At 39.4% G+C, this 24,463-nt stretch overlaps 3 protein-coding genes across 3 annotated transcripts in view; 1 reads left to right on the forward strand and 2 right to left on the reverse strand.

Annotated features, from left to right (window-relative positions):
- The window catches only part of cacna2d3 (calcium channel, voltage dependent, alpha2/delta subunit 3), a 30,724-nt gene extending 25,778 nt beyond the window's left edge, over window positions 1-4,946 (reverse strand). Inside the window, exons 1-3 of the mRNA XM_054617014.1 lie at window positions 4,819-4,946; window positions 2,907-2,988; window positions 1,038-1,262 (exon numbers count right to left, since the gene is read on the reverse strand). Of these exons, the coding sequence (XP_054472989.1) occupies window positions 1,038-1,262; window positions 2,907-2,988; window positions 4,819-4,946 (435 nt within the window). The remainder of the gene's footprint in view (window positions 1-1,037; window positions 1,263-2,906; window positions 2,989-4,818) is intronic.
- Window positions 4,947-10,081: 5,135 nt separating this feature from the next.
- On the forward strand, window positions 10,082-12,853 carry LOC129106117 (parapinopsin-like). Its single transcript, XM_054617449.1, has 4 exons — window positions 10,082-10,412; window positions 10,603-10,931; window positions 11,770-12,012; window positions 12,740-12,853. The coding sequence occupies exons 1-4, from the start codon at window positions 10,082-10,084 to the stop codon at window positions 12,851-12,853; spliced, it is 1,017 nt and encodes a 338-aa protein (XP_054473424.1).
- A 3,147-nt stretch (window positions 12,854-16,000) lies between these two features.
- cacna1da (calcium channel, voltage-dependent, L type, alpha 1D subunit, a) overlaps window positions 16,001-24,463 on the reverse strand; it is a 52,742-nt gene continuing 44,279 nt past the window's right edge. Inside the window, exons 35-47 of the mRNA XM_054617679.1 lie at window positions 23,954-24,081; window positions 23,747-23,843; window positions 23,532-23,634; window positions 23,263-23,364; window positions 21,453-21,586; window positions 20,472-20,588; window positions 19,653-20,041; window positions 18,822-18,848; window positions 18,032-18,160; window positions 17,784-17,923; window positions 17,048-17,154; window positions 16,485-16,802; window positions 16,001-16,306 (exon numbers count right to left, since the gene is read on the reverse strand). Coding sequence (XP_054473654.1) covers window positions 16,001-16,306; window positions 16,485-16,802; window positions 17,048-17,154; window positions 17,784-17,923; window positions 18,032-18,160; window positions 18,822-18,848; window positions 19,653-20,041; window positions 20,472-20,588; window positions 21,453-21,586; window positions 23,263-23,364; window positions 23,532-23,634; window positions 23,747-23,843; window positions 23,954-24,081 — 2,097 coding nt within the window. The remainder of the gene's footprint in view (window positions 16,307-16,484; window positions 16,803-17,047; window positions 17,155-17,783; window positions 17,924-18,031; window positions 18,161-18,821; window positions 18,849-19,652; window positions 20,042-20,471; window positions 20,589-21,452; window positions 21,587-23,262; window positions 23,365-23,531; window positions 23,635-23,746; window positions 23,844-23,953; window positions 24,082-24,463) is intronic.

Genomic DNA, 24,463 nt, shown 5'->3' on the forward strand with positions numbered 1-24,463 from the left:
ATGCTGCTTCTTTCCCTCTGATTGGCTGGAGATGGCCATGTTGGGTGGCCGTGTGGGGGGTGGGAGGGGGAGTTTGGGGTCTGGGGCTGGATCTGAAGGCTATGCATGGTAAGAGGGTAATTGAAATGGAGTCAAAGCACAGGAGAAAGATAATAACGTGTCAAGCTCGGGCGATTCTGGGTAATGAACTACACCTCACATAATGCTGATTCTGCTGGATGCACAGGACCTCCAGTGATACAGAACAAAGACCGCCACAGCTCGGAGGAATATAACATTACATAATCCCACACCTGGCGCACACACACACACACACACATGCCAAATACAAACAAAAACCTGATCCCCTCACACTGTCCAATCAGCTACATCACACACTTCCAAGATCTAAAAATAAACGTATGCTACATTAGGCTCGTAGCAAAATCAAACACATTACACATCGTGAGGACAGGACGCACACAAAAAAACACACACACCAGTACATGAGGCGACAAATTACCTACTGAAAGGAAGAGTGTGGGCTCGCAGTGGAGCAGAACAGTTCATTTCACGCCTGTCCTCCTCGCCTCAGCACCCAGAGTCGTCCCCCCCCCCTTCCTCCCTCACACTCCTCCAGTCGTCAAGAGGAGGTTAAGCCCCATCCATCAAAAGCACTGATCATGATTATTGATTAGAGTAATGACCAACGCTGGAGTGAGGCCGGGAGCCTGAAGAGCCCCAGTGTTTCCCCCTTTACAGAAATCTTAGTGAAATCGGGTAATTCTCCATAAAAGCATCTAATGATCAGCCTTAATGACCAGCCCCTAACGACCCGTCAGTTCCCTCACAGCTCACTGCTTTGTGCTGACTGGCTCGGCACAGCTCTCTCCTGACATGCCTCCATGAACAGGAACATGAAGCAAAGTGCTTACATACACACAAAAAAGGGAACAAATCTGCAGGGCAAAATGTTTTCGCACAAAAATGAAATGTTTGCTTCAGCTTCCACCACACGTTTTAACTTTAAATCTTATCTTATATTAATAAACGGTCACCTCAGAGCAGGGAGGGCCTAGGTTTGGACCCAAGAGACGCTTTCTATATGCAGTTTGAAAGCTCTCCCCATATTTGCGTGGACTTCCTCTGGTTCCTCCGCTTTCCTCCCACCCTCCAGGACACGCAGCGTTTTTAGCATTAATCCTGCTACTGCCCTTGACCGAGGAACTGGCCTCAGAACTGGAGTTGGTCCCCGGACGCGGCGCAGTGATAGCCCACAGCTCCTAAAAGAGTGAGGAAGAGTCAAATGCAGAGGATTAGCAAGTATGACGAGGACTCATGTAGTAACTTAACCTACAGGAAGAGAGTAAAGAGTTGTTATTGACACAGGGATCACAGTGTCAGAGCAGAAAATGGTCTACAAAATGTATAATGTAAATGAGTTAAATGGATGCCATGTTTCCTGAGTGACCACTAAACATGGCATCTATTGTAAAAATGTAATTGACACTGTATTGAAAACAAGTTAAATTCAACACTACACCACCAACTACAGCCTTTAAACATACTAGTCAACACGGAAACAGCTGAAATAGTTCGAGTTCGATTTAGGTGGTGTTTTATGTTTTGCAGGATGAATGTATTGTAGTTTGTTCTACAAAAAACAGGATTTAAACCCAGCAATATATGTTCAGCCTGACGAGTCCAAAAAGACTTAACTGCTGATTAGACAGAAAAGAGACCTGAGCCATTTGAGTCTACAAAGTTACTATTTATATAACTAAACTGCGTGTTACCTACTGTGTATGATGGAGCTATAATAGATAGATGCGCAGATACATAACACTTGATCAGGGTTTAACCTCTACAACTCACAGACCTTGTTGTGCGTCCATCAATACAAACTCATGTTATGTGGCCAAGCTTTTGTCAAACCCACATAAGTGTATTTTAAATTCTAGTGCAGATCCTAGAGTTTAAGAAAACACTTTTATGGGGGGGCAAGCATGTATGAAATAATGCACAAGATTTCCAGAACATTTACTTTCGATTTAACGATGCAGCCATAAAGACACAATGTGTTGGGTTTGAATATTTCACAAAGTCTAAGTATCATATATTCTGTTGAAACACGTGACAACTGTCACAGAGAGTATGTACTTTTTCTAAATGCAGTACTTCTTAAATGTTAAAATTACTTTTTATTTCCTTACTTTCTGACTTATTTACTTATTGAGGGTAAATTAAAGGCTACGACCGAGGTTAAAAAAGATTTAATGCCTCTTAAAATATCACAAGACCTGAATGTTAAGTGTGTACAACTAGTAATCTTTCACACATATTCATATTACTCTAACACGGGTAAAGGAGACTTAAAACACATTGTAAGCATGCTGAAGAACGGTGACTACATTAAAAGCACCTAACTCAGTTCTGACCACCGGAGGCCTGGAAACACAGAGCCCACCTTTGCCATCAAGTGGTCAGAAAGTGAAATGTGCTGGACTGGGTCATCGCTCATTCTCTGCTGATTTCACTCATCATATCAACATCGCCTCAGCCACTATCGAACTCAACCACACACTTCAATTCAATTTGTCTCCTTGTCGCATTCATATCCAGAGGTTGAAACTCTTGACTCCAGAGAGTTAACTGGAGAGATGAGAGAGGAGTCAGAGCCGTGGTTAATGCGCCGTGTCGAGTACAAATACATACATGCACACGCACACACACACACACATACACACACACACCTCATTCGCTGCCAAACACACCTGAGTCCCCTTTAAAACAACGCATCAGCATTCAGCTGAGACACGGAAATGTCTCTGCAGCTATTAGATTACATCGTACAATGTGTGTAACGACCATCAGACAAAAGGAAAAAATACATTTCTGTTCACAAGACTGGGAAATGAGAAGAATACCTTTTGCAGTAGTTGGGATCCAGAATATTTTGCAGAGATGGATTTAATTTCTCCACCAAATGCTGAGGCCCATAGCTTTACGCTAGAACAGATAAACAGATAACAGATAAATTAAAGTTTAGCCAACAGTCTACCAAATATTATAGCATACAAATGTGAAATGAAATGAATAGAAAAATAAGGGATTGAATTAAATAAATTTAAATAATATCTAAATCTAGCTGCTTTAAATGTTTGTTTCTCCTCAGCCGGCATGATCAGTCAAAAGATTATCGTCAAGGCCTGGTGTCCCTGACCTTCACCTTCCTGACAGATGATTGCTATCATTTTGATGATCTGTACTTTAGTTATTTGCTCTTCTACTGAACTGCACATGTTTCTGGCTTTGCTGGCAGCAAAATACTGTATGTTGAATGCAACCGTACTACAGGGAGACATAGATGCTGCTTTAACAATGTGGCGTGATTTAAGGATTAAGAAATTAAGGAAAACTACATTTATGAATGTAAAAATAATGAAGGATTTGTAGTTAGCCCCCTTGCAGTGTAAAGTGTCCAATATCTGCAGAGCCACATATTCAAAAACAGATCAGAGGTATTTGGAAATACAACCTTTTACTAAACTGATCTTTAAAATAAATCAGTTAGGTTGTGTTTTCTACTGGTTTTCTATTGATTCTATATGTAACATTGAGGATTTTAAGGAAAATAGAATAGAACAGAAAAGAAAGCCTTTATTTTATTTATTTTTAATCAGAAGCTCTACTCCTGATCAGTGCAGTCAAAGACACAAAATGTCCTGCAGGATATTTTTAAAAGGTCTGCAATTTAGCGCTTTTGAGTTTGTGCTCAGAGTTAAAAAAATATTAAACTCTTGCATGAATGTTATCTGGGGTGAAATTAACTTTTTGAATATGCATTCACATTTTAGACTTTTATTCAGGATTGTTATTGTCTTGTCATATATAAATTGTTATAGAAAAAGAAAACAAAGCCCTGCGAAGAAAAGTCCCCAGAGTAAAAGGTATTGCAATTTAACAAGGCTTACAATCGGACTAATACATCTGACTAATAAAGAAAAATGTGATTCACTATCAGTCCATTATTTTTTGTGATATGTACACAAATTGAGCATTATTACACTTGTAAAGGCCTGCAAAATTGTGATTTCAACTGAACCAATTTAAAGTTATCAGAAAAGTGTATCAAAAAATGATCTGCTCATAATCAATTTGATTTAATGTTTGGATTCATTTTTTTGTTAAAAGATACCTCTTAAAATGTTCCTCAATTCCATGATATATAAAAGTATCTGTAGTTTTTGGCAGAACCAAGTGGAGCCCAACAGTAACACCTATTATTTCTGATTAATCAAGAACATTTATTGTCAATTTGTTGAGTGTATATTACGCTTCCATATAACATAAGACAAAGAGGAGCGTTAGATGTAGTCTTAACATCTTTGCAGTAGAAGTTTAATCAACGTGCTCCATTTTTTATTTCTACATATTCTGTGATTTTTTTTTTTAATTCATGCTGCTTATTTGCTGAAATCCCATCTGTAATTGCTTGTTCTCCTACCAATAGTATCACTCTTTATCAATAAGTGTTGAGTTTAACCTGTAATATGGCCTTTGTAGAGGACATAGACAGAAGCCTGTGGTTAAATTAAACTCCATACGATGCAGCCAATAAGGCAAACAAGAATCAGATGCATTCAGAGATTTTCACCCCCCAAAAAATAGTCCCTATCTCCCTGTAGCATACATGTTAAAACCTCCTTAAATTAATGAAAATAAATAAAGGCAAATTTAAAAATGATGAACTTCTAATGGTTACATTGTCCTGCCTGCCAGAGATCAACTTGAGTTAATTCCACGTGAAACAAAGTTGCAGAGCTGCTTCTCACTCACACTGACAGAGGGATCCCTTGCTGGGACCCCGCCACCTCCACCACATTCAAGCCGACGAGGATCCAAAGCGAAAGGAAGCTGCTGCTGCTGCACATGTGCGAGAACGGGAGCCTCCATTTCCCAAACATCTTCAGCTCCGGTAGCACAAGATCTGTACAATATAAAATCCCGTCCCCAACACCGTACTGGACTGCTGGACCCCGGTGCACCGTCTCCAGCCGCGGTGCTGCCAGCACGTACCCTACTGTATCTGAGAGAGAGAGAGAGAGAGAGAGAGAGAGAGAGAGAGAGACTCACTCACACACAGAAAGAGAGAGAGAGAGAGAGAGAGAGAGAGAGAGAGAGAGAGAGTCACACCTTCCAGCCTCCATACTCTACTCACTTGCCTTTCCCTGAAAAGGGAAACCCCTGCAAGAATCACGGACCTTTTTTATTCCTGGAAACGTGTCGTCTGCATGTTTGAAACCCAGACTGAGGAGGCGAAATCGACCCTGATTCCTGGAGTCTATGGGGGGGGGGGTCCTCAGTTTCTAATTGAAAAGAGCACAGCATGGGCAGGTGTTGAGAACATTTTAATTCATCTGCAAAATGCTGATGAACGCTGTGAACTTTGGTTCTTCTCTGCGACGCACTTGGTTCTTCTCTCGACTGCTCAGAAGTTGTTGCATTAAACGCTGACGCTGCAGTATACTGTACACGCTTGATGTAACTACTGTATGGTCTCCCATCTCCAGGCTGCACACATTAAAAAACCTGCGAAAGCGTGTGATTTTTTTTATTATAACTGCAATGTCATTTATTATGCATAACATAATTAATTCGTAAGAATAAGAACTTGGAAATAAGCAGCACACAATAAGGGGAGATTCCTGACATAAAATGGCTCTCTGGGCGGTAATGAGACTGCAGATGTTTGATGGAGGCTTCCGCACTGCCAGCAGCAAAGGAGGAAAAACAATGTGCACACTGAGTTCAGATAATGAACAGGCCTAATGCGAAACAACCAAAATGAGAGAGAAAGTGGTGGAAGAAGTATTCAAATAATTTACTTAAGTAAAAGTACAATATAAAAATACTCCATTACGTGTCAAAGTCCTGCACCCAAAATGATAAAAGCGTTAGTAACAAAATGTTCTTGCAGTATTTGTTATTGACGCAATAATATGCAGCCTATACTTAAATGTTGTCGTTGGTCAAAGTGGAGCTTATTTTAGCCATTTCATCTGCAATAATGGATATTTACACTTACACTTAAGTTTTGTATATAAACTCTGAATCTGAAAAAAAAATGTTACTATAGCTCTTAAATAAATGTAGTGAAGTGAAAAGTGAAATATTTCCATACCTAAGTATGAATCAAACCTATAAAATGGAAATACTCAAGTACAGTCAAAACTTAAGTACAGTACTTGAGTAAATGTACTAAGTTACTTGCACCACTGGAGAAAGATACAGGTAAATAAATACATATTTTTAGCAAAACCTCCTGTTAACTTTGTGTTTTTGTCTGTGATTAACTGAAGTCTAATGTTTCATCAATGACGTCACTGTGGACCACAGAGATCATTCAGGTACAGACCAGAGGTGAGTTAGCACCTCTGTCTCGTGACAGAAGAAACTCTGCATACCGTTTGTAAAGTAGCCTATGCTATGACGTTTCAGTCGGTGTCATCAGTGCTTACTATATAAAATAAGACTGGATGATGTTCCCGTCGTCTTCTCTAAACGCTGATTAGAAAGCGATAATGATGTCAATGCAGCTGCCCGGTTGATGCACCACCACCTCCACCACCACCCCAGCAACCGTGTTTCCACTTGAAGCTTTTATTAGTTTCGTAATTGCATCGTACATCAAAGTTGTGAGGAGCCTGTACTGTCTGGAACGTGCCGATAAGGTTCCTGCATGTTGGATGACGGACAGTATCATCCAGTCTCTCTCCCAACACAGCCTCCCTGAATGCTTTAATTAACTATTGATGGCAAATAAAAGCAGTTCTTGGTCACGATATACTGAAGAAAGTCCCCTAGTTGTATTTGTCCAGTTTAAGACACTACTCGGACTCATGCTGAAGTGTCCTTGAGCAAGGAATGCGTTACCTTCTTCCGGGTCGTTGCACCAGTTTCACCATCCTTAACGCATACTGATACTACATTCTCAACTTTAGTGTTTTCCTGAAATAATGTCATTAGTGCATTTAAATGGGTTCCAGCAGCTTCCAACACAATTTTAATGATCTTAATGAGGACTTTAAGAACAAATACTCTGCTTTGAACAATATTTTTTGTTCTCACAAAAAACTTCTTAGAATTCATCTCCCTCATTGAAAAACAAGGATTTTATTAAAATGCAAATGTTTTTCATTTAAAAAGTTTAAGTACTGGACATAAGATATCCTACCTCATTGAAAAATCCATTTACAGTGTGTGAGCGTTTGAGGTTCCATATCACACTTGTTTAAATTGCATTCTGGATCATAATTGGCTTCCAAGCTAGTTGTGATGTCACAAAGTTCTGCATCTTAAACTTTCAGATTTGATGAAGGAGGAAGGAAAATAACTCAGGATATGGCTATTGATCATATTGAAAATTAAATAATCCTCTGATATACAGACGTCTCTTTCCCAATGTAAGTCTATAGGTGAAAAGTATTTTTTGGCCCAATGGACACTGAAGTGGTAACTCCACGGTTTGGCCACTATGTAAAATGTGTTTCAATGCATGCTGCTCTTCCTGGGATAGGTGCTCATTGATTACTGCTTTTGTCCCTTTAGGAGCCGACAGCATCAACACAAAATCAAAAGTTCCTTGTTGTTGCTGTAAAGACAAACAATAAAGGTTAGCTTGCAAGCTTATACTGGGGCTTCCAACCAAACCACACAGACTTCATCAGGGAGTGGAATTTGCTCAGTTTTCATGGAAGTCGGTCTGTTGTCATGCATCATTTAACCAATAGCTCTTTTTGGAGCTGTTGTCCAGGTTAACTCGATGTAAGTTCATATTTAACCTTGTAAAAAGAAGTTTGTAGAATTAATGTAAAAGACATAAAGGCATAAAGCTTTTATAATAGGAGCCAGACTGCTGTTGAACTCTCCACCCAAACAGTTGTAATCTCTTTCTTGACTTGATTGGACATAAACCTCTTAGAGGGTTAAACATCGGACACCTGTCGTGTTAAGTTCAGGGGCTTAACCTCACCTTGTGCCTTCAGCAGCCGCCCGGTAATTCATGTCCGACCACCTACAAATGTCAATTTATTCTCACCCTGTGAACTGTGACTGCAGAGAGATTACATCTAACCTCAGTGTACCATATGTTGTTGCCTGGTCTTACTCGTGTACAGACCCATTGTCACAGTCACGTATATCAAGCTTTAATGCATTGGTATCTCTAACTCAGCATCAATCTGACTCACGTTTGATAATATGTTGAGTACAAACGTATTAGCGTATAGCACATCACAGTGAGTCTAGACGCTTTATTGTGTACGTCATCAAGAGCTTAACCGTTACTTCACCATTTGGGGAACAACAGTGGGGTTAAGTTGGATCTCAGTGCTGGAACACAGACTTGTCCTTAAGCTGACCAAGTGCAAAAACATTGTCATCTGTGTGACATAAAAATAAAGCAGACTATCCAGAGATGCATCAGAGGAATTCATTTTATATTTAGTTTACATTGTTGTTTAGCAGATGACTCAGTGAATGCTGCAATGTTGGTCTTTAGTCAGGTGTATAAACTGTACTGGGTTAGATGTATATTTCCATCATTATAATCCCTGGTTGGCAAAACCAAACCAATATCAGCTAAAATAAGGTATTTAGCTGTGTGCAACATCAGGATGACATATTTATGACCCAACATCAGATAAAGGTTTGCAAAGACGCCTGTCTGTACATATAATATTTCAGTTATTTCAGTTATTGTGGATTCTTTACTGCTTTTTATTGCTTATTCATAATACTTGTTTTTTATTTTCATTTATCTTGTTTTTCTTTTACTATGTCTCTTGTTTGCTCTATAACCTACGCTGCTGTAATCCTGTAAATTTCCCCGCTGCGGGACTAATAAAGGATTATCTTATTTTATCTTATCTTATCTTATCTTAAACTGAACAAGGAAGTAAATCTTTCCCACGTACTGATTCATCAAAACAAAAATCTAAACTCTAAATCTGACAAAGTAACTATTTTGTGGCTTCTTCTACTTATGTTGATTTAATTAAAATAATTAAAGTGCTTCAGTAACAGTAAAGAAAATACAAGCAAGTGTCCATCAGAGCAAATTCAAGTGTGGCAATTAATAAATATTGATCAGTTTAACACCGGGATTTTGCCAAATTTAGCTTGTCCCACCTGACTATGTCTTATACTTCTCATAGATTTGTACTGTTAATTCTTCCATCATGCAATTAACTTTTACAGTAAGTTTAAATCAATCAATTTGTCAGTCATTTTCCATGTTTAGGATGAATATAAACATTTTTCGAAGGGGGAGGATCATGCTTAAAAATATATATTTTTTTAAAGAAACGCTCTACCTTTTCTCATTTCTTTGAGTCTTGATGACTGTAGCTCTCTTTATTTGGGGGTTACAGTTGAGATAAGCTAGTTTTTCTTGTCGCACCTACAGCTTGTCCTCAATGTAGTAGCCAGACTCCTCACTGCTGAGAAGGGAGACCACATAACTACCTCATCCCTTTTATTTTTGTTGGCAACACCATCTTTTTCTTAATTTTTTTTTTATTTCAATAGTGCAAATATGCTTGAATGATTCTGTAAAGCAGTTTGGTTAACATATATGGTTCTTACATGTACTCTATAAATAAGTTGACCTGTCTGCCGATTAAACTTTCTCTGATCCCTGATTTATGTAAGGAAAGCAAGAGGGAGAGAGAGGGAGGGAGAGACGTAAAAGTGAGAGACGCAAGCAGAAGGAGATCAACAGCTCTTATCAATATTTACTGTGTTTACAGACACCTCCTCTGAGCATTTCTTTTTTTGCACTTGCTAAGAGGTCTGATCCTGGTGAGGAGTACACTGGAGCCTTTTTTAGTGCCTTTACAATCAAGCAAAAGGTGAGGGATCAAGGATGATCATTTGAAGGAATTACTCTTTGTTAAATCCAGATCTGGAGGACTTATGCTTAGACTCTGACTGTGGGAATCTAATCTCAGCTCTCACACTCCAGTACTGAGATATTGACTATCTAGAGTCTCCGGGACAAGAAGAAACTACCTGACCACTTTTTTCAAGCTTTGCATCAATGCAACAATCAGTTTTTTTCTCAAATGCTTCCTCCTATGAGGGTCCGAATGGGGAACCCCCTCTGTCACGCACTGGCTTCATCATTCTCTCCATCATTATGGCCTTTTTCACCGGTCCGGCCATCGTACTCAACGCTACGGTGATCATTGTGTCCCTCATGCACAAGCAGCTGAGGCAGCCGCTCAACTACGCTCTGGTGAACATGGCTGTGGCTGACCTAGGCACAGCAATGACTGGAGGGGTTCTGTCTGTGGTCAACAACGCCCAGGGGTACTTCTCCCTGGGAAGGACCGGCTGTGTGATGGAGGGCTTTGCAGTGTCCTTGTTTGGTGAGTGAAAGGAGCAGCACAGTAAAGGTGACATGCATATACGTTCATCTGGAAAATTACATTTTGGTTCAAGAAACATTTGAAAGGGTGACTCATTTCATCACTATATTCACTCACATTTTTCAAGTATGCACTTCCTTCATTCTCCCCATGAGTCCCCCTGACTTTGCTTTATCTCACTCGTCCGCAGGCATCACATCTCTGTGCACAGTAGCTCTGATCGCAGTGGAGAGGATGTTTGTTGTGTGTAAGCCGTTGGGACAGATAACCTTCCAAAAAAAGCATGCACTTGGAGGTATCGCCTTATCCTGGTTGTGGTCCCTCTCTTGGAACTTGCCTCCCCTGTTTGGCTGGGGCAGGTATGAGCTGGAGGGCGTCGGGACGTCCTGTGCACCAGACTGGCACAACCGAGACCCTACAAACGTCTCCTACATCCTGGCTTACTTTGCTGTGTGCTTTGCAGTTCCCTTTGCTCTTATATTGGCATCCTACACGAAGCTAATGTGGACATTACATCAGGTGAGCATTTATAAATGTGGCTGTGGTGGAAAGTATCTTCTGTAGGTACATTTACTCAAGTACTGTACTTCAGTACAATTTTGATCTTGAGTTGTTCTTGAGTATTTCCATTCTACACAGAAGAGGGAAATATACAACTTTTTTCTCCACTAAATTTATCTGATATCTAAAGTTTTTAAATTAAATTTAAATTAAATTAAAAAAAAAAAACCACATTGAATTGTTACAGATAGAACCTGCAAATCCAAACACATGCCCCTCAATTCAAATGTGTTTTAATTATCAAAAAATCCATTTCCCCTTTAAACTTCTTCTAAGGTTTTATTTAAATAACTTTTTTTGACAGAAATAAGTAAAATTACTAAATATTCCTCAAAAAAAGAGAGAAAAAAAAAGAAAGCAAAATTGCATTGCATATTTTAATAATAATAATCATCTCACAACCTTTCAGATTTATCTTGTGACCCTTTGGAGGGGACCAGAACCCTTCGTTGAGAACCACTAGACTAAACTACTTGACTGGATTTTCAAAATGATCTCCAACTCGACCAGCTACAATAGTAAAATGCTGCTTACTTGTTGCATCAGTAATCATACACAATAATATATCACTCACATGGGCCATTTTTCTGCAGAATGAGTAGTTTTATTTTGTATGCTTTTCTTTACATTTTAAAGAAATAGGATTTTGATTGCAGGATTTTAATTGAAATTAAAAAGTAGAGGAGTATCTCTATCACCATTAATCATATGGTGACTAGTGAAATGCAGCAACGGTACCAGGCGTGTGAATTAAACCAGTGGCCCTGACTATTTTAAACAATACTCTGTTTTACAGGTGTCAAAGATGGCCTGTCTGGAAGGCGGTGCAGTAGCTAAAGGAGAGATGAAGGTGGCGTCCATGGTGGTTCTGATGGTCCTGACGTTTCTGATCAGCTGGTTGCCTTATGCCAGCCTGGCCCTGCTGGTGATCTACAAGCCTGATGTGGAGATTCACCCGTTGGTGGGCACAGTGCCTGTTTACCTGGCCAAGAGCAGCACTATGTACAATCCTATCATCTACATCTATCTCAACAAACAGGTAATGTAACACCACATACAGAGGAAAATTGAATTTGGACTGATTTAATGAACACAATGTAGGAAAAGCTTGCTGTGAATAAGCTCTAAAATACTTCACTTCAGCACCATCTAGTGGGAGTTGATGGACAGCATACCTTGCCTTGTCTTGTCTTGGATATATTCTAAAGACATATCCTGAACAACATTTGAATGTAATAATAACGCTTTAATTCATTTAAGTCTTCCCTTACTATACAGTTTGTTTAAATTAAATATCTTCATTCTTTTTTTTCAAGCATAAAGCAAAACTATTATAACTATAAATACTACATTACCCTATTATAACAAAAGTAGTTTGAGTCTCCTGAACAACTGTGAAACTTTACTTTACCCCACACTATTTAGAATTTCTAAGCATTATAGAAACTTTAAATAAATGTTGTGTAACACACTATAATGTAGTTGTAAGCAGATATACAGACATGTTAAGTGTTTATAAATGTTCAATCTTTGTCACCAATTAACAATAAGCTACTATTACATTATATTAAACATTATACTTTATTACAATGGTGTTACGACCACATTAAACAAAACTGATTTCTGCTCACAGCTATATTATAGTGTGTTGTGAACCAAAAATAAAAAATATACAGCACATATAATTTAAATGATTTTGATGATTTTTGTAGGATGTTTTTTCTTGGCTAAACTTTCTATGCTGTGGCTCATTTTGTTTTCTCTAGTTTCGTAAATATGCAGTGCCCTTTCTGTTGTGTGGGAAAGAGCCCTTGGTGGACGAAGAGGCTTCAGAGGCGACGACTGTGGAGACTTCCCCAAACAAAGTGTCTCCTGCTTGAAATGTATAAACACCTACAGCTATCCATTTACAAGATTTTTGCTTAAAATGTACAAAATCCAGTTTAAACATCATTTTGCCACCTGTTCAGTGAAACTATTAATAGTGTTTGAACTTTTGTGTGTTTTTAAAACTGTGATTAATTGTGATATTTAATATCAATTAATTGTTTTGTAGTTCTCTAAAAAGTGCAGAATACAAATAAACGAGAACAGTAATTCAGCATAAGTTTATTCAATGATGATCAATAGAAAATAAAATGTCAGTATCGTTTCAAATAAAGTCAAGGCCAAAATTAAATGAAAAATACAAAATATGTATAGATAAAAAACCCAGAAGGTCATAGTAAAGCATTTGCTACTAAGAGAAATTATGTTTACTGAATAAAAACATTAAGGAGCAAATATCAAGACTTTCAAGTAGAGAACATTACCATGGGTCTTTCCATACTTTTGTACATATTTTACATTATCTTCTATTTTAATACAGCTTTCAGAACATTAATAGTTTTAATAGTAATTATAATTGTAACAATATGAAGAAAACTAATAGAAACGTTCAAATCAATGTGTTTCTCTGTAAACTGGTACTTTATCATTTTATTTTTTTCTATACCTGCCAACAGAGAAACATTGCACCTTGAAAATATTTTTTAATAGTCTTTCATTCCCAGCATTGTAAGGTGAGGTGTAAATGACAAATATAGATTCCACTAAACCATACACACAGTCACAAAAAAGTACAAAATTGTCTCACCTTAATACACAAATCTGTTTAGAAAAAGGAGAAACAAAAGCACTATACAGTTACTTGTGCAAAGACAAACAGCTATGTGCTAATATTTAAATACCATTGGTTTAGACTGAACCAAATCATTATTTTCTTTTTTTCAGGAATCCCTGACATGAGGTAAAAGTAAGTTATTTTCATCTTTAGTTTAACACAACTTTTAAAAGTGTTTACAAAATAATGCATATCTTCAGTTCATCAGTACTGTAATTGCTACGAATAGTACAATGTGCCTGTTATGTGCATTGGTCCTTTTATATGACAGTCATCAACAAAAGGACTATAACACATTTTAAATTTTTTTTTACTCACAAACAATTCAAAGAGCCCTTTCAATGTGCACACAAAATGGAAAACCTACATTTTCATGACAGCATTCGGTTGAATTAGAGTACAGTACGCACTCGCCTACAAATCAAACACTCATGAACGACACATTAACCCTAAATATCCTTGGTGCTAAATCAAACTCTCCATGGTAATGCCTAAAAAAGCCCACGTCTGTTTATTTATTCCAGTAACCGTATTGTAATAGATCAATAGATGGTACTTGATAAAAACTCAAAGATATTTAGTTGTCATTTGTTCCAACTTGTGGGCTTCAGTTGCTCCTTTTTATGCATCCAGGGTCAGTTTTCTCATTAATAAATCTGATAAGGGCAAAAACACAAAGGTTCAATCCTACCTAATCAAAGACTCCACTGTGGGACACTGTGACAGACAGGTAAGTTGAGACAATGATATGTTGTCACCATAGCCTAACGAGGTATACTGTACTGAATGCGGGAACCAGGCCGGCCGAGAGAGAAGGGGGCGGGGGGGTTCGTATTGCTTAGCCTCTCTCCAGCATCCTGACACCAGGACACCCTCTGTCCTTCCACCTACATCACACATTGGACTGTTTCTGACCTTTGGATGTGTGCGTGCGTCTCCTGCCACCACCGGCTGCGAGGCGTCGCACAATACACGAAGGCTAAGATGTGATTGCCAAAATTCAGTACAAAGGTTTAGTGGAATTACACCATCAACAAAGAGTATGTCATGGAAAAATCCCAGCACAAGCTATGAGAAATATTAATTTATCCCTGTTATTACCATCCATCATTTTTCGTTCTTTCAGCAGCAAAAAGGCATTTCAGTGGGGGCTGACGAAACCTAGGTTTGACTCTGAAACCAACTAAAAAAGCAGCATTGTTAATGCACTATGCATTTTAAATTTTCGTGCATGCCCTGCACAAAATATGCAAACAAATGTGTTCATCACATCTGTAGAAAATTTCAGCGCTGGTTCCTTAAAATGCTCCTTTAAAGGGGGCTTAACCTTATGCAACTGGTGTTGGTTTAATGAAGTAACACATGTACCCCTAAGCTAAGAAATCAAAGCCATTTGCATATCTTGTGCAGTAGTGATGTCACACAAGCAGAACCTCTTAAAAATGCTGTTTTCATAGGCAAAATAAAGGGTGCATATTAGCAGAAAAAAGGCAAATAAATATCAGAACCTACCAAATAAAATAATGCATGTCTGCTTTTATAGCATAACAGCAGTCACAAGGGTCCATATTGCTGATCTTTTAAATTATACATAATTACAAAATATAGAATATCTCTTTACAAAGTTTCTTTTGTTATATAATACAATTTACAGCATATCAACTATGAAATATTAATCAGGATATTCTAAGAATTTAAAATAACCTGCCTGCTAGTGCATTTATCACAAATGCTTTAGTTACTTCAAAAGTACATATCTCAAGTTGAATGATGCTATAAGTAGGACAGTTAGTTCCTGCATAATCTGGTACAACTCTACTGGTGCTCTTCACTTTTAGACTCAGCTGTAGCGATCATTAAACGGTCTCTAATAACAAGAAAAGGGATCAGCTAATACTAACAACTAAGGGAGGAGATATGCCTTTCTATGCTTGCATTGAAAACTTGCATGATATGCCAAACCTTAATAAAGTGACCGAGGTAATGACATCGAACATCTGATTGTCATCACCGTTAGAGACCCGCCCTAGAGAGTATCTCACACCTTTGCCAATTGGTCCATTTTTCACTGGCATCAGTATAAACACGTCTGATTGGCTGCAGGCTGAACCTGTACGTAGCCTCCAGCTCAAGGCCTTTGACAGGAGGGTGCAGTCAGTCCCTCTGTGCTCAACAGGGATGGTATCTGGCTCTGTGTTGTGAGAACAATTAAATGAACGGGACTAATGTTTCTTTCTTCTTTATGCCTTTCCTCTTCAATGTAAAAGGCACTTCTTTTGGTCAGAGCCAACAGATGCATTTCTTTTTTTTTTTATATATTTCCACAAGGTTCTAAGTTGCAGATCTTCATTAGATCCAGCCACTGCTATAAAGTCGTGATGCAGATCATCTCGTCTGCCAAGTCCTCCTCATAAAGAGCTCTGGGTTCTGTCTCTGGCTCCTCGTCGCTGTAGCTAGCTGCAGTGTCCTGCAGTTCATAGTCCCGTGGAGCCAGCACGGGGAACACGTTGACCCCGTTGACACTCGGGGCCATTCCTCCGTTCAGCAGGTGGCTGGCTGCACTCTCCATCTCATCTATTGTCATCTCACACGCATCTGCTATCTCGTGCTTTGTGGCAGCGACGAACTTGGGATCCTTGGCATATCTCCCAAGCCCTTCTGATATCAAAACCTGCTCGACAGAATGAGAGGAAAAAATATGTTAATGTGGATTTTTGAAATGTTGTTTTAGTGATCTGGCTTGTCATGTTTCGTTTTGACAGCAGCATAAACCTGAAAATGTGAGATCAAATTGTTTTGGTCACACACACCTCTCCCCCCCCTACATCCCTACCAAGCCTCAGACTCACCGCTTCCACAAGGCTGGTGGCGCTGCCTCTCTTCTGGTGGTACTGGTTGTGGTATTCAGGTGGCACCTGCAGGTGGACAGGTGAGTACATCCTCTGGGAGAACTCGGGGTCATCTGTGTACCATGAGCTCTTGCGCACAGACACTTGGCTGCTAGCAGCACTCTCCCTGTGTGGGTGGTCCACACGGATGAGAGGGGTGTAGTACGGTGACTGGTCTTTACTGGCCGGCGTGGCAGGAGGAGTGGCCCAGGAGCGGGTGGAGCGGGTTGGGGAGAGGCGGTGGGCTCTGCTGGAGTCCAGGCCTGCTACAGCCATAACCTGTTGGATTAGGAGACACATGACACAAACTCTATACCCAGATGCACAACAGGCACATGTTACTACTAACTCCAGGAGGATTTGTGCACGATTTACCTTTCTTCAACAACTCTACATTTTATATAATTTAATTTAGAGTCTTAGAAAAATAATAAAAAATGAATTCCAAACATGTCAAAGGTGTGACACAGTGTTTCAAAAAATGTAAGTGAGCAAACGCGAGAGGCATGTTGAGCCTGTGTTACCTGGTGCTGCATAAGGTGCAGTGGTAGAGCAGTACGCTGATGTGGAAGCTCGTCCTGGCTACCTTGTCTGCGCAGACACTCAAAGTTGAAGGATGGCCTTCTGTGACCTGAGTGAGTCAGGAGTGAACCAGTGAGTGACCTCATGCAGGAAACTTTGACAGCATGCGAACACTCAAGGAATATGAAAGAGGGTGAGTGGGTAAATCAGACAATGGGTGTCAAACGCATTGGTATGAATGCATTTAGTAGAGTGACTCTTTGATGACAAAGAAAGCTGTTTAATGACTTCTTTTATCCAGAGCTGCGTGTTAAATAGTCTACAGTTGCTTTTAAATCCAGCCTACAACCTGTAGTTTTCCTTTTTTATTGTGTTCATATGACCAATTAATGCAACATTTTACTTTGACAACATCACAGATATGTAATGCTGAGAACTGTACAAAAAGCATCTAATATGATCAATTATCATCTATATTGATATTTTTACAATATTTGATTCTATTCTTCATATATTGCATTTAAGATCCACTCTGAGTGATATTAATTACATTTTATATGTATGTGTGTGACTGGCAATCTTAGATTGTGTACAGAACCAGTGCTTTATTTTGTTGTGACTCATGTGGCAAGATGTTTTTGTGTTTTAGTTTATTTAAATAAAAAAATAAAAAAAATATATATATAGTGTATAGATATGTATAAAGTTAACGTGCTGCAGGATGCAGGGGCAAGATACCTTGAGGCGTGGCAGGAAGCAGCCGTCTCTTTGGTGACCTCCGTGAGTCGCGGTAAAGAGGCTGCTCGTCATCGTCATAGTAAGTGTCAGGGTGATGGTAACCTTTGGGAGTCTCGTACTCCGTGTCACTGTTCTGATACCTGTCAACATACAGAAATAAGAGCATGATGGCCTGCAATGGTTTTGCACACACTATCACAAACCCTTAAGCAACCATTGAGTTTGTAGTAAGTAAGACAGAGTAATACCTTTCCCCTGACAGCATACTGTCGTCTTCATAAAACTCCTCCCCGCTGTAATACTCCCCAGAAAGGCGGTCTTCATCAAGCTCCTCCTCCCTGCGGATGGTGGGGTGGTGTCCATCTACTCCATGTGACCTGATGAAAGGTTAAGGCACAGGGGTCAAAGCGTGCACGCTGCTGCTGTTCATGGACGTAACTGGAATATGGCCATGCACTTCCATGCAGACTCAAGTCCAGAGGACAGCGATGCAACCGGCCAGTCTTATAATTATTAACCACATCCAAACCAAGACAACAGGCAGAATTTTCGAGCTGGAAAACATCACTCTGTCATCATCTAATCCACTCTGAGGTCCTTCATGGGGTTAATTAAAACACAGATCTTTTCTGGAGTGAACTAAGTCTAGGATTTATTTTCAGAACTAATGGTGACTAGTAGTGAGGTTTTTAAAACATTCTCATACACCTCCTTGTTTTTGAGCATCTCGGGGCTTGTGCAAAGCAAACATGTCACTTTTACACATGCATAAAGCAGGGCGGCTCTCAGCAATATGCTGGCCATTACTATTAATGTTGTTTTAAATTTAAAAGCATTGACACAACTGCGTAATAATGGAGGCAGATGACAACTAAACAAATGACTGGCCAGCATATAGCACATAACACTGACTTAACAAGGATGCAACCATTTGACGATTCAAAACCATGTCAAAATGATTCAAATAAACATAAAAATAAAGTCCATCTTTTGCTGTTGAGACACACTGCCGGAGCCAAACCTAGAAAAGCAACATACCTAACATAGGTCTCATAGTAGCGCCTTCTGTCCAAGAAAGCAGAGGGATGGTTGAGAGAAAGCATTTTGGTTAGGAAGGAGAAAGGGAGGAGAGAACACAGAGAAAAAGGGCAGAGAAAGCATGACATATATATATATCATACAGTATATGAAAAATATACAGCATTCTCATATATATGTATGAGGAGGACAGAGCGTGATGGCGAATGTCAACTCCAGTGTTGGTTGACAATTCCATTTTCTATTTTTGAGATAAGAAACATCCAAAAATCATTTGTCTTTTGCAAAGTGGCAGCAATGAAATTGTCCCCCAAACTTATTGGGTACTAAAAAAAAAAAAAAACAGGCCCAATACTGGAGCGGCTGAATAAACAGCGGATGGGAAATCATGAGATAAGTGCACTATTGATCACTTATGAAATGAACTGTCAGTGTGAGACTGGGCTTGTGACCCATTATGAAGTGAAGGGTTTACAGTACAATACAGGTTTGTGAAAAGGACAGGTTTTATAAGAAGCCCGCTGGAAAAAACACTTTGCAACAGATAATAATTCAATATAATATGTCCTCTCTTCAAAGCGAGCACACAATGCTTAGAAAATTATGTTTTTATTTTATTTCCTAAGTTACTTAGTAAGATAGCTGCTTGAAAGGACTGAGAAAACATCTCAGATGAGGTATTTTTGTCTAGCTATTGAATTTCTACATTTGGCAAGTTCAGGAATAAGAAAACACCACCAAACAGAAAGTGCTCAGAGGTCTGAATTTACATCTATTGTTTAAACTCTTTCTGCAGCAGATCAAAGGCTGATGATCGGTGTGTGTGTATACCTTTGACCCTGGGGCGTCCGTGGCTTGTCGTAGTCGTAGTAGGAGTTGCGAAGACCTGGGTAGCCATTGGGTGGTGCATGTTCATAGTAACGATGGTGTCCTCCATTGGGCAGACTGGACACGTTGGCATTGTTGAGGTTGATGTTGGTGGATTTGGGAGACTTGCCGTAGGAGTTGTGATGACGGTTGTGATGGTGGTGGTGGTGGTGATGTTGGTTGGGGTGGGACATTGCGTTTGCTCGAGACAGGCGTCCCACCGGCTGCTCCATGTGGGCGTAGTGAGGTGGAGGCTGCACCTGCAGAGGTCGCTGTGTGGCGTTGGTCTGGTGGCCGTTGGATCGGCGATGACCACCGTTCATGAGATGGTTACCGAAGAGTCCGCCATTACGCTGTGAAGGAATGCTCACAGTAAAACCTCCAGAGCCTCTACTTGTTACAAAGCAGCAGAATAAATGTGCTATTGATGTTAAGTCTCATGGCTGACTTTCTTTTCAGAAATTTTATGAGCAAAAAGAAGTTCAAAAGCTGGTTTCATGGCACATGACATGATCAAACATGAATGCACTTTTGTTTAAATTGAAATGAAAGAAAATCAAAGGAAGCCAAAGTAAACAATATGATCAAAAAGCAACATATTGTATCAATATAAATTCAAGAAAATACATCTACTATTTAAATTTAGCTGATTAATATTTCACTGAGTACATTATGTTTTATAGATAGCTTTTCTTTTATAGAAACACCAATAAATAACTTTACAAGCACAATATTTTAAATTTTGCCATATGTCCTCCTGTCATGTAAAATTAAATCAGTTACCCTATAAATTTCCTCGTCTTCCTCTGGAATAAAGTCTACTAGCTCGTCATCTTGGAGATCACAAGATATCGCTCGACGAATTTCAGGCCCAATATCATGCAGCGTGCGAAGGCCAGCCTGTAACCATGACAATAAGAGGGCTAAACGCTTCAGCGGGGAACCTTCATCTTACAACTCACAGTAGCAGATCTGACGTCATACAGTCACAACCACCACACATACTGGTCATACACACACCTGTGCTGGAATATGCAACACCTGACATTAGAAGTACTGACAGACTGTGAGAGATGAGAACACACAGACAGACAAATGTTCTCTCCTTAATGCAACCTGCTGTGAGAATTACTCTTCTGAAATGTCTGGAATAGATTCCAGCTGTGCTTTGCTGGAGGGAGGGAATAATTACTTTTCTTCCTTTCCTTATTTGTAGGTGTACTTAACTAAATTATTATAATTATCACACATTAAAACACATGTTTTAATGTGTGATATAATTAAATTGAAGGGTGGTAATGTTTACTGTCTGTAAATGATATATGGGGTACTATTGTAGCCATATATCATACAGTACATTACAAAGGTAAGAGAAATGGCGACAAGCTCTGCATGTGAACTTTTATGAATCGATGAGTGAATTGTGAAAACACATGAAAATATGGTTGGAGACGATGACACACGCTTAACATCAACATCTATGATATCTAAAGGCACAGATACACAAACAACATATTCACACATTGGAAACATGAAAAAAAAACACAGTAACAGATTCATACTGTACACCAAGATCATGAACGTCCTGCTGGATCATAAACCATAACATTAGCACATTTAATGGCATTTGAATGAAATGCACAAAGACACATTTTACAGACTCGACACAACAGAATTGCAATGCTCATAAATCCATGTTTTCACACAACTTCAACAATCTCTCTCTCTCTTATAAATAATACACACAAACACAATGAGACTCACCTGTAGAGCGATAGCTGTGTTGTTCTGCGACGGGTGAGCACCCACCAGGCCTTCCTCTTTACGTTTCTTGAATTTCCTAAAGTAGTCCTGTATCAGGAAGGTGGCATAGAACTTCCCCACGGTTACCTCATCATCTGAGTGAACAGACCACACAAATGCTTCCTGTGTCAGCAGGTCACTACACACAGAACTCGAGAGAGAGAAGGAGAGACTCTCCTCTCTCGTCCATTCTCCTATAAACTGTGGGTCCTTCTCCTCGGGACAAGTGAGGCACTCTTCAAGCCCCAATCAACCAAAATAATTTATATCCCAATTATATACATCCATCTTGATGGTGTATATACTGTACCTCAATCTGCAGCACATGAGATCCTTAGCTGTGTTTCAAAGAACAAAAAAAAAATCAAATATTTGCTACAAACCATTCATGTTTTTGTGCATTTCTACATCTGAACAGCTCTAGATGATAAATAATAGAAGAGGTCTTCTACATTGAATCTATGATTGGTTTTAAATTTGACTCAATTCTATAAATAGGACCCACTAAAGCTGAGAGTAATAACTATTGTAACCTCTCTTGCCCTTCTTCCTTAATGTTAATGATGAAGAGGACAGGATTAGCAGACTCAAGGACCGATAGACGACAAATAAACATACAGTATGATAAGAAAACACTGCTACCTTTCAATGAGCAGTGTGTTATTAGCAGTGAAATACAGGCTGCAATATCGAGACTTTTAAATGTAGAGATAACATTTATCTTAAACAACTGCCATTAATTTACCTTTGAGACACTTTCATAATATTTTTGAGATTTTTTATTGTGAGATAGGAAGGTGTATTAACTCAATTATTTGTTTTAAATGTAGGAGAATGCCATTTAATGTACTACTTTAGCACATGCAAGCAAGCAGATCTGCAGTGTGCGTCATACATGTCAGTATGTTTGCGTAAATTCACCTGTTTGTGCTCATGTATGCCTGTTAGTTGTACGTGTGCTAGCCAGTGAAGTTTGTACTTAAAACTGCCTGCCCACGGATGTATTTTTTGTCCCATTGGATTTTTATTAATTTGAAGAGTGTGTGAGAATCATTCTGAAGCAGGTGTCTGAATCACTTTGAACAAGAACGCTGGGGACAGAGAGCGGAGAGAGAGGCAACACTAGTTCCATGCCACCACCCTAAAACAGAACTGCTTCAGAATATTCTGAAGTGCTTCAGAGTTTTTGGATACAGAGATATAAAATTGTGAGAAGATTAAGCTGTGGAAGCTCAAGCGGTGAGAAAAGGACAGAGATTAAGACAACAGAGTGAGTCAGAGAAACTGAGAAAAGAGAAAGAGAGACAGATAAATAAGAAAGGAGAGAGTTATTAGTGAGGAAGACAGAGCATGCACTTGCACAGTTGTCTACAAGGCCATGCAAGCCCAAAGCCCAGCGGACAGTCAGTGGCCTCCATCAGCATCCAGGGCAGGAGGGAGGAGTGTGGACCAAACACACACACGGATAAGAAACACACTGCTGAAGGGACAACCAGGAGAAAATGAGCAGAGCAGAAACGGCACAATATAGCTTAACTTGTGTGTGAGAATCAACGTGTGCGAGCAAGATTTAATTTCAGGACATTGATATGAAAGAGCAGTTTGGAGCTTTTTAGAATCTTATGTGAATAAGGGCAGCATCTAGTGTATCTGTGTGTTTGTGTGTGTGTGCTGAGCATCTTCAGCCTGGTTTGTGTGTCAAACTTTGACAGAAGGACAGGGAGGTGTGTGTGTGAGATTTCATTGAAGGACAGAGGCAGGTTCCACTAACCACCAGCAGGGGGCACCACTTGGTCCAGCAGCTTCATGCTCGTTCTCTTCCAGATTTTCTTGATGACGGCCCGCAGCTCTTCGTTGGCCTGCTCTAGATTACCTGCACCACAGGGAAATAAAAAAACGTCTCAGCTCACAGCCATTTTAAATCCACGCAAGCTCGTGATTACAGGACAATGTATGAATGTTCAGTGAATGAAACAGCAGTGTATTTAATGTATTCTTCAAGATCATAGCAGTATAATGGGATATATATTTGGCTCTTACCATCTGTTTTGATCTTCAGGGCAGTGCGCACCAGTGCAAACAAAGTGGCGTTAAACATGACAGTGCCGTCACTGTTCAGGGGCATGTTCATGGCTACCAACCTCTGAAAGAAGAGAGCAAATAGAGGCCTTTAACGTGGTAGAACAGGCCAGCTAAATCATCTGTATGTCTGTTTGCATTTTGTAAATTATAAGACAAAATAAGGGAGAAGAGACCTTGCAAGCCACTCTGTGAGGGCACAGTTTGCCAAAGCCAAGAGGAGGCTGGATACGACGAAGAAGTGTAACAACATCCAGATGTTTAATTCTGCCCCTGTATTAGATAAAAATAAACATTAACAGTCAATGTACTTACAGAGAAACGACAGCACATAAACATAAATATGAAATACTTTCTCATACTGAAGGTAATAAAGCACATACTTAGCCTCTGGGTCGTACTCTGACCAAATTCTCTTGAATTCATCGAGGTGGTGTGGACCAAGAATGGACCAATCACGTGTTAGATAGTCAAAGTTGTCCATGATGACGGCCACGAACAAATTGATAATCTGGAGCGGAACAAATACATTTTCGTAGATAAATTTGCTTGCCATTGTGCAGCCTTTTTTAACGTGTTTCAACGAATCATAGCAATCACAATCACTGAAAATAATGTCGTTTTTAGAGTACAGCAATCTAGGTTACAATTAATCTAAACTTAAAAATAGAAGTGTAAATACTGGCTAACAGACAGTTTAGAAAGGGCTGTGAATTATGAATGTTACACGCTATTACATTACTAGTTCAGTTAAACTAAATTAAATAATAAATTGAATGGCATTGTTTGGTACTTCATTGGAAATGAACTACTATGATGCTGTCTTGGTTGTTGCTCTTGCTTCCAAGATTTTATATTATCATATGAATCATACTTAAAACCGTAGGAATGAC

The sequence above is a fragment of the Anoplopoma fimbria genome, chromosome 17, assembly GCF_027596085.1.
Source record: "Anoplopoma fimbria isolate UVic2021 breed Golden Eagle Sablefish chromosome 17, Afim_UVic_2022, whole genome shotgun sequence".
In the NCBI taxonomy this organism is placed as follows: Eukaryota; Metazoa; Chordata; class Actinopteri; order Perciformes; family Anoplopomatidae; genus Anoplopoma; species Anoplopoma fimbria.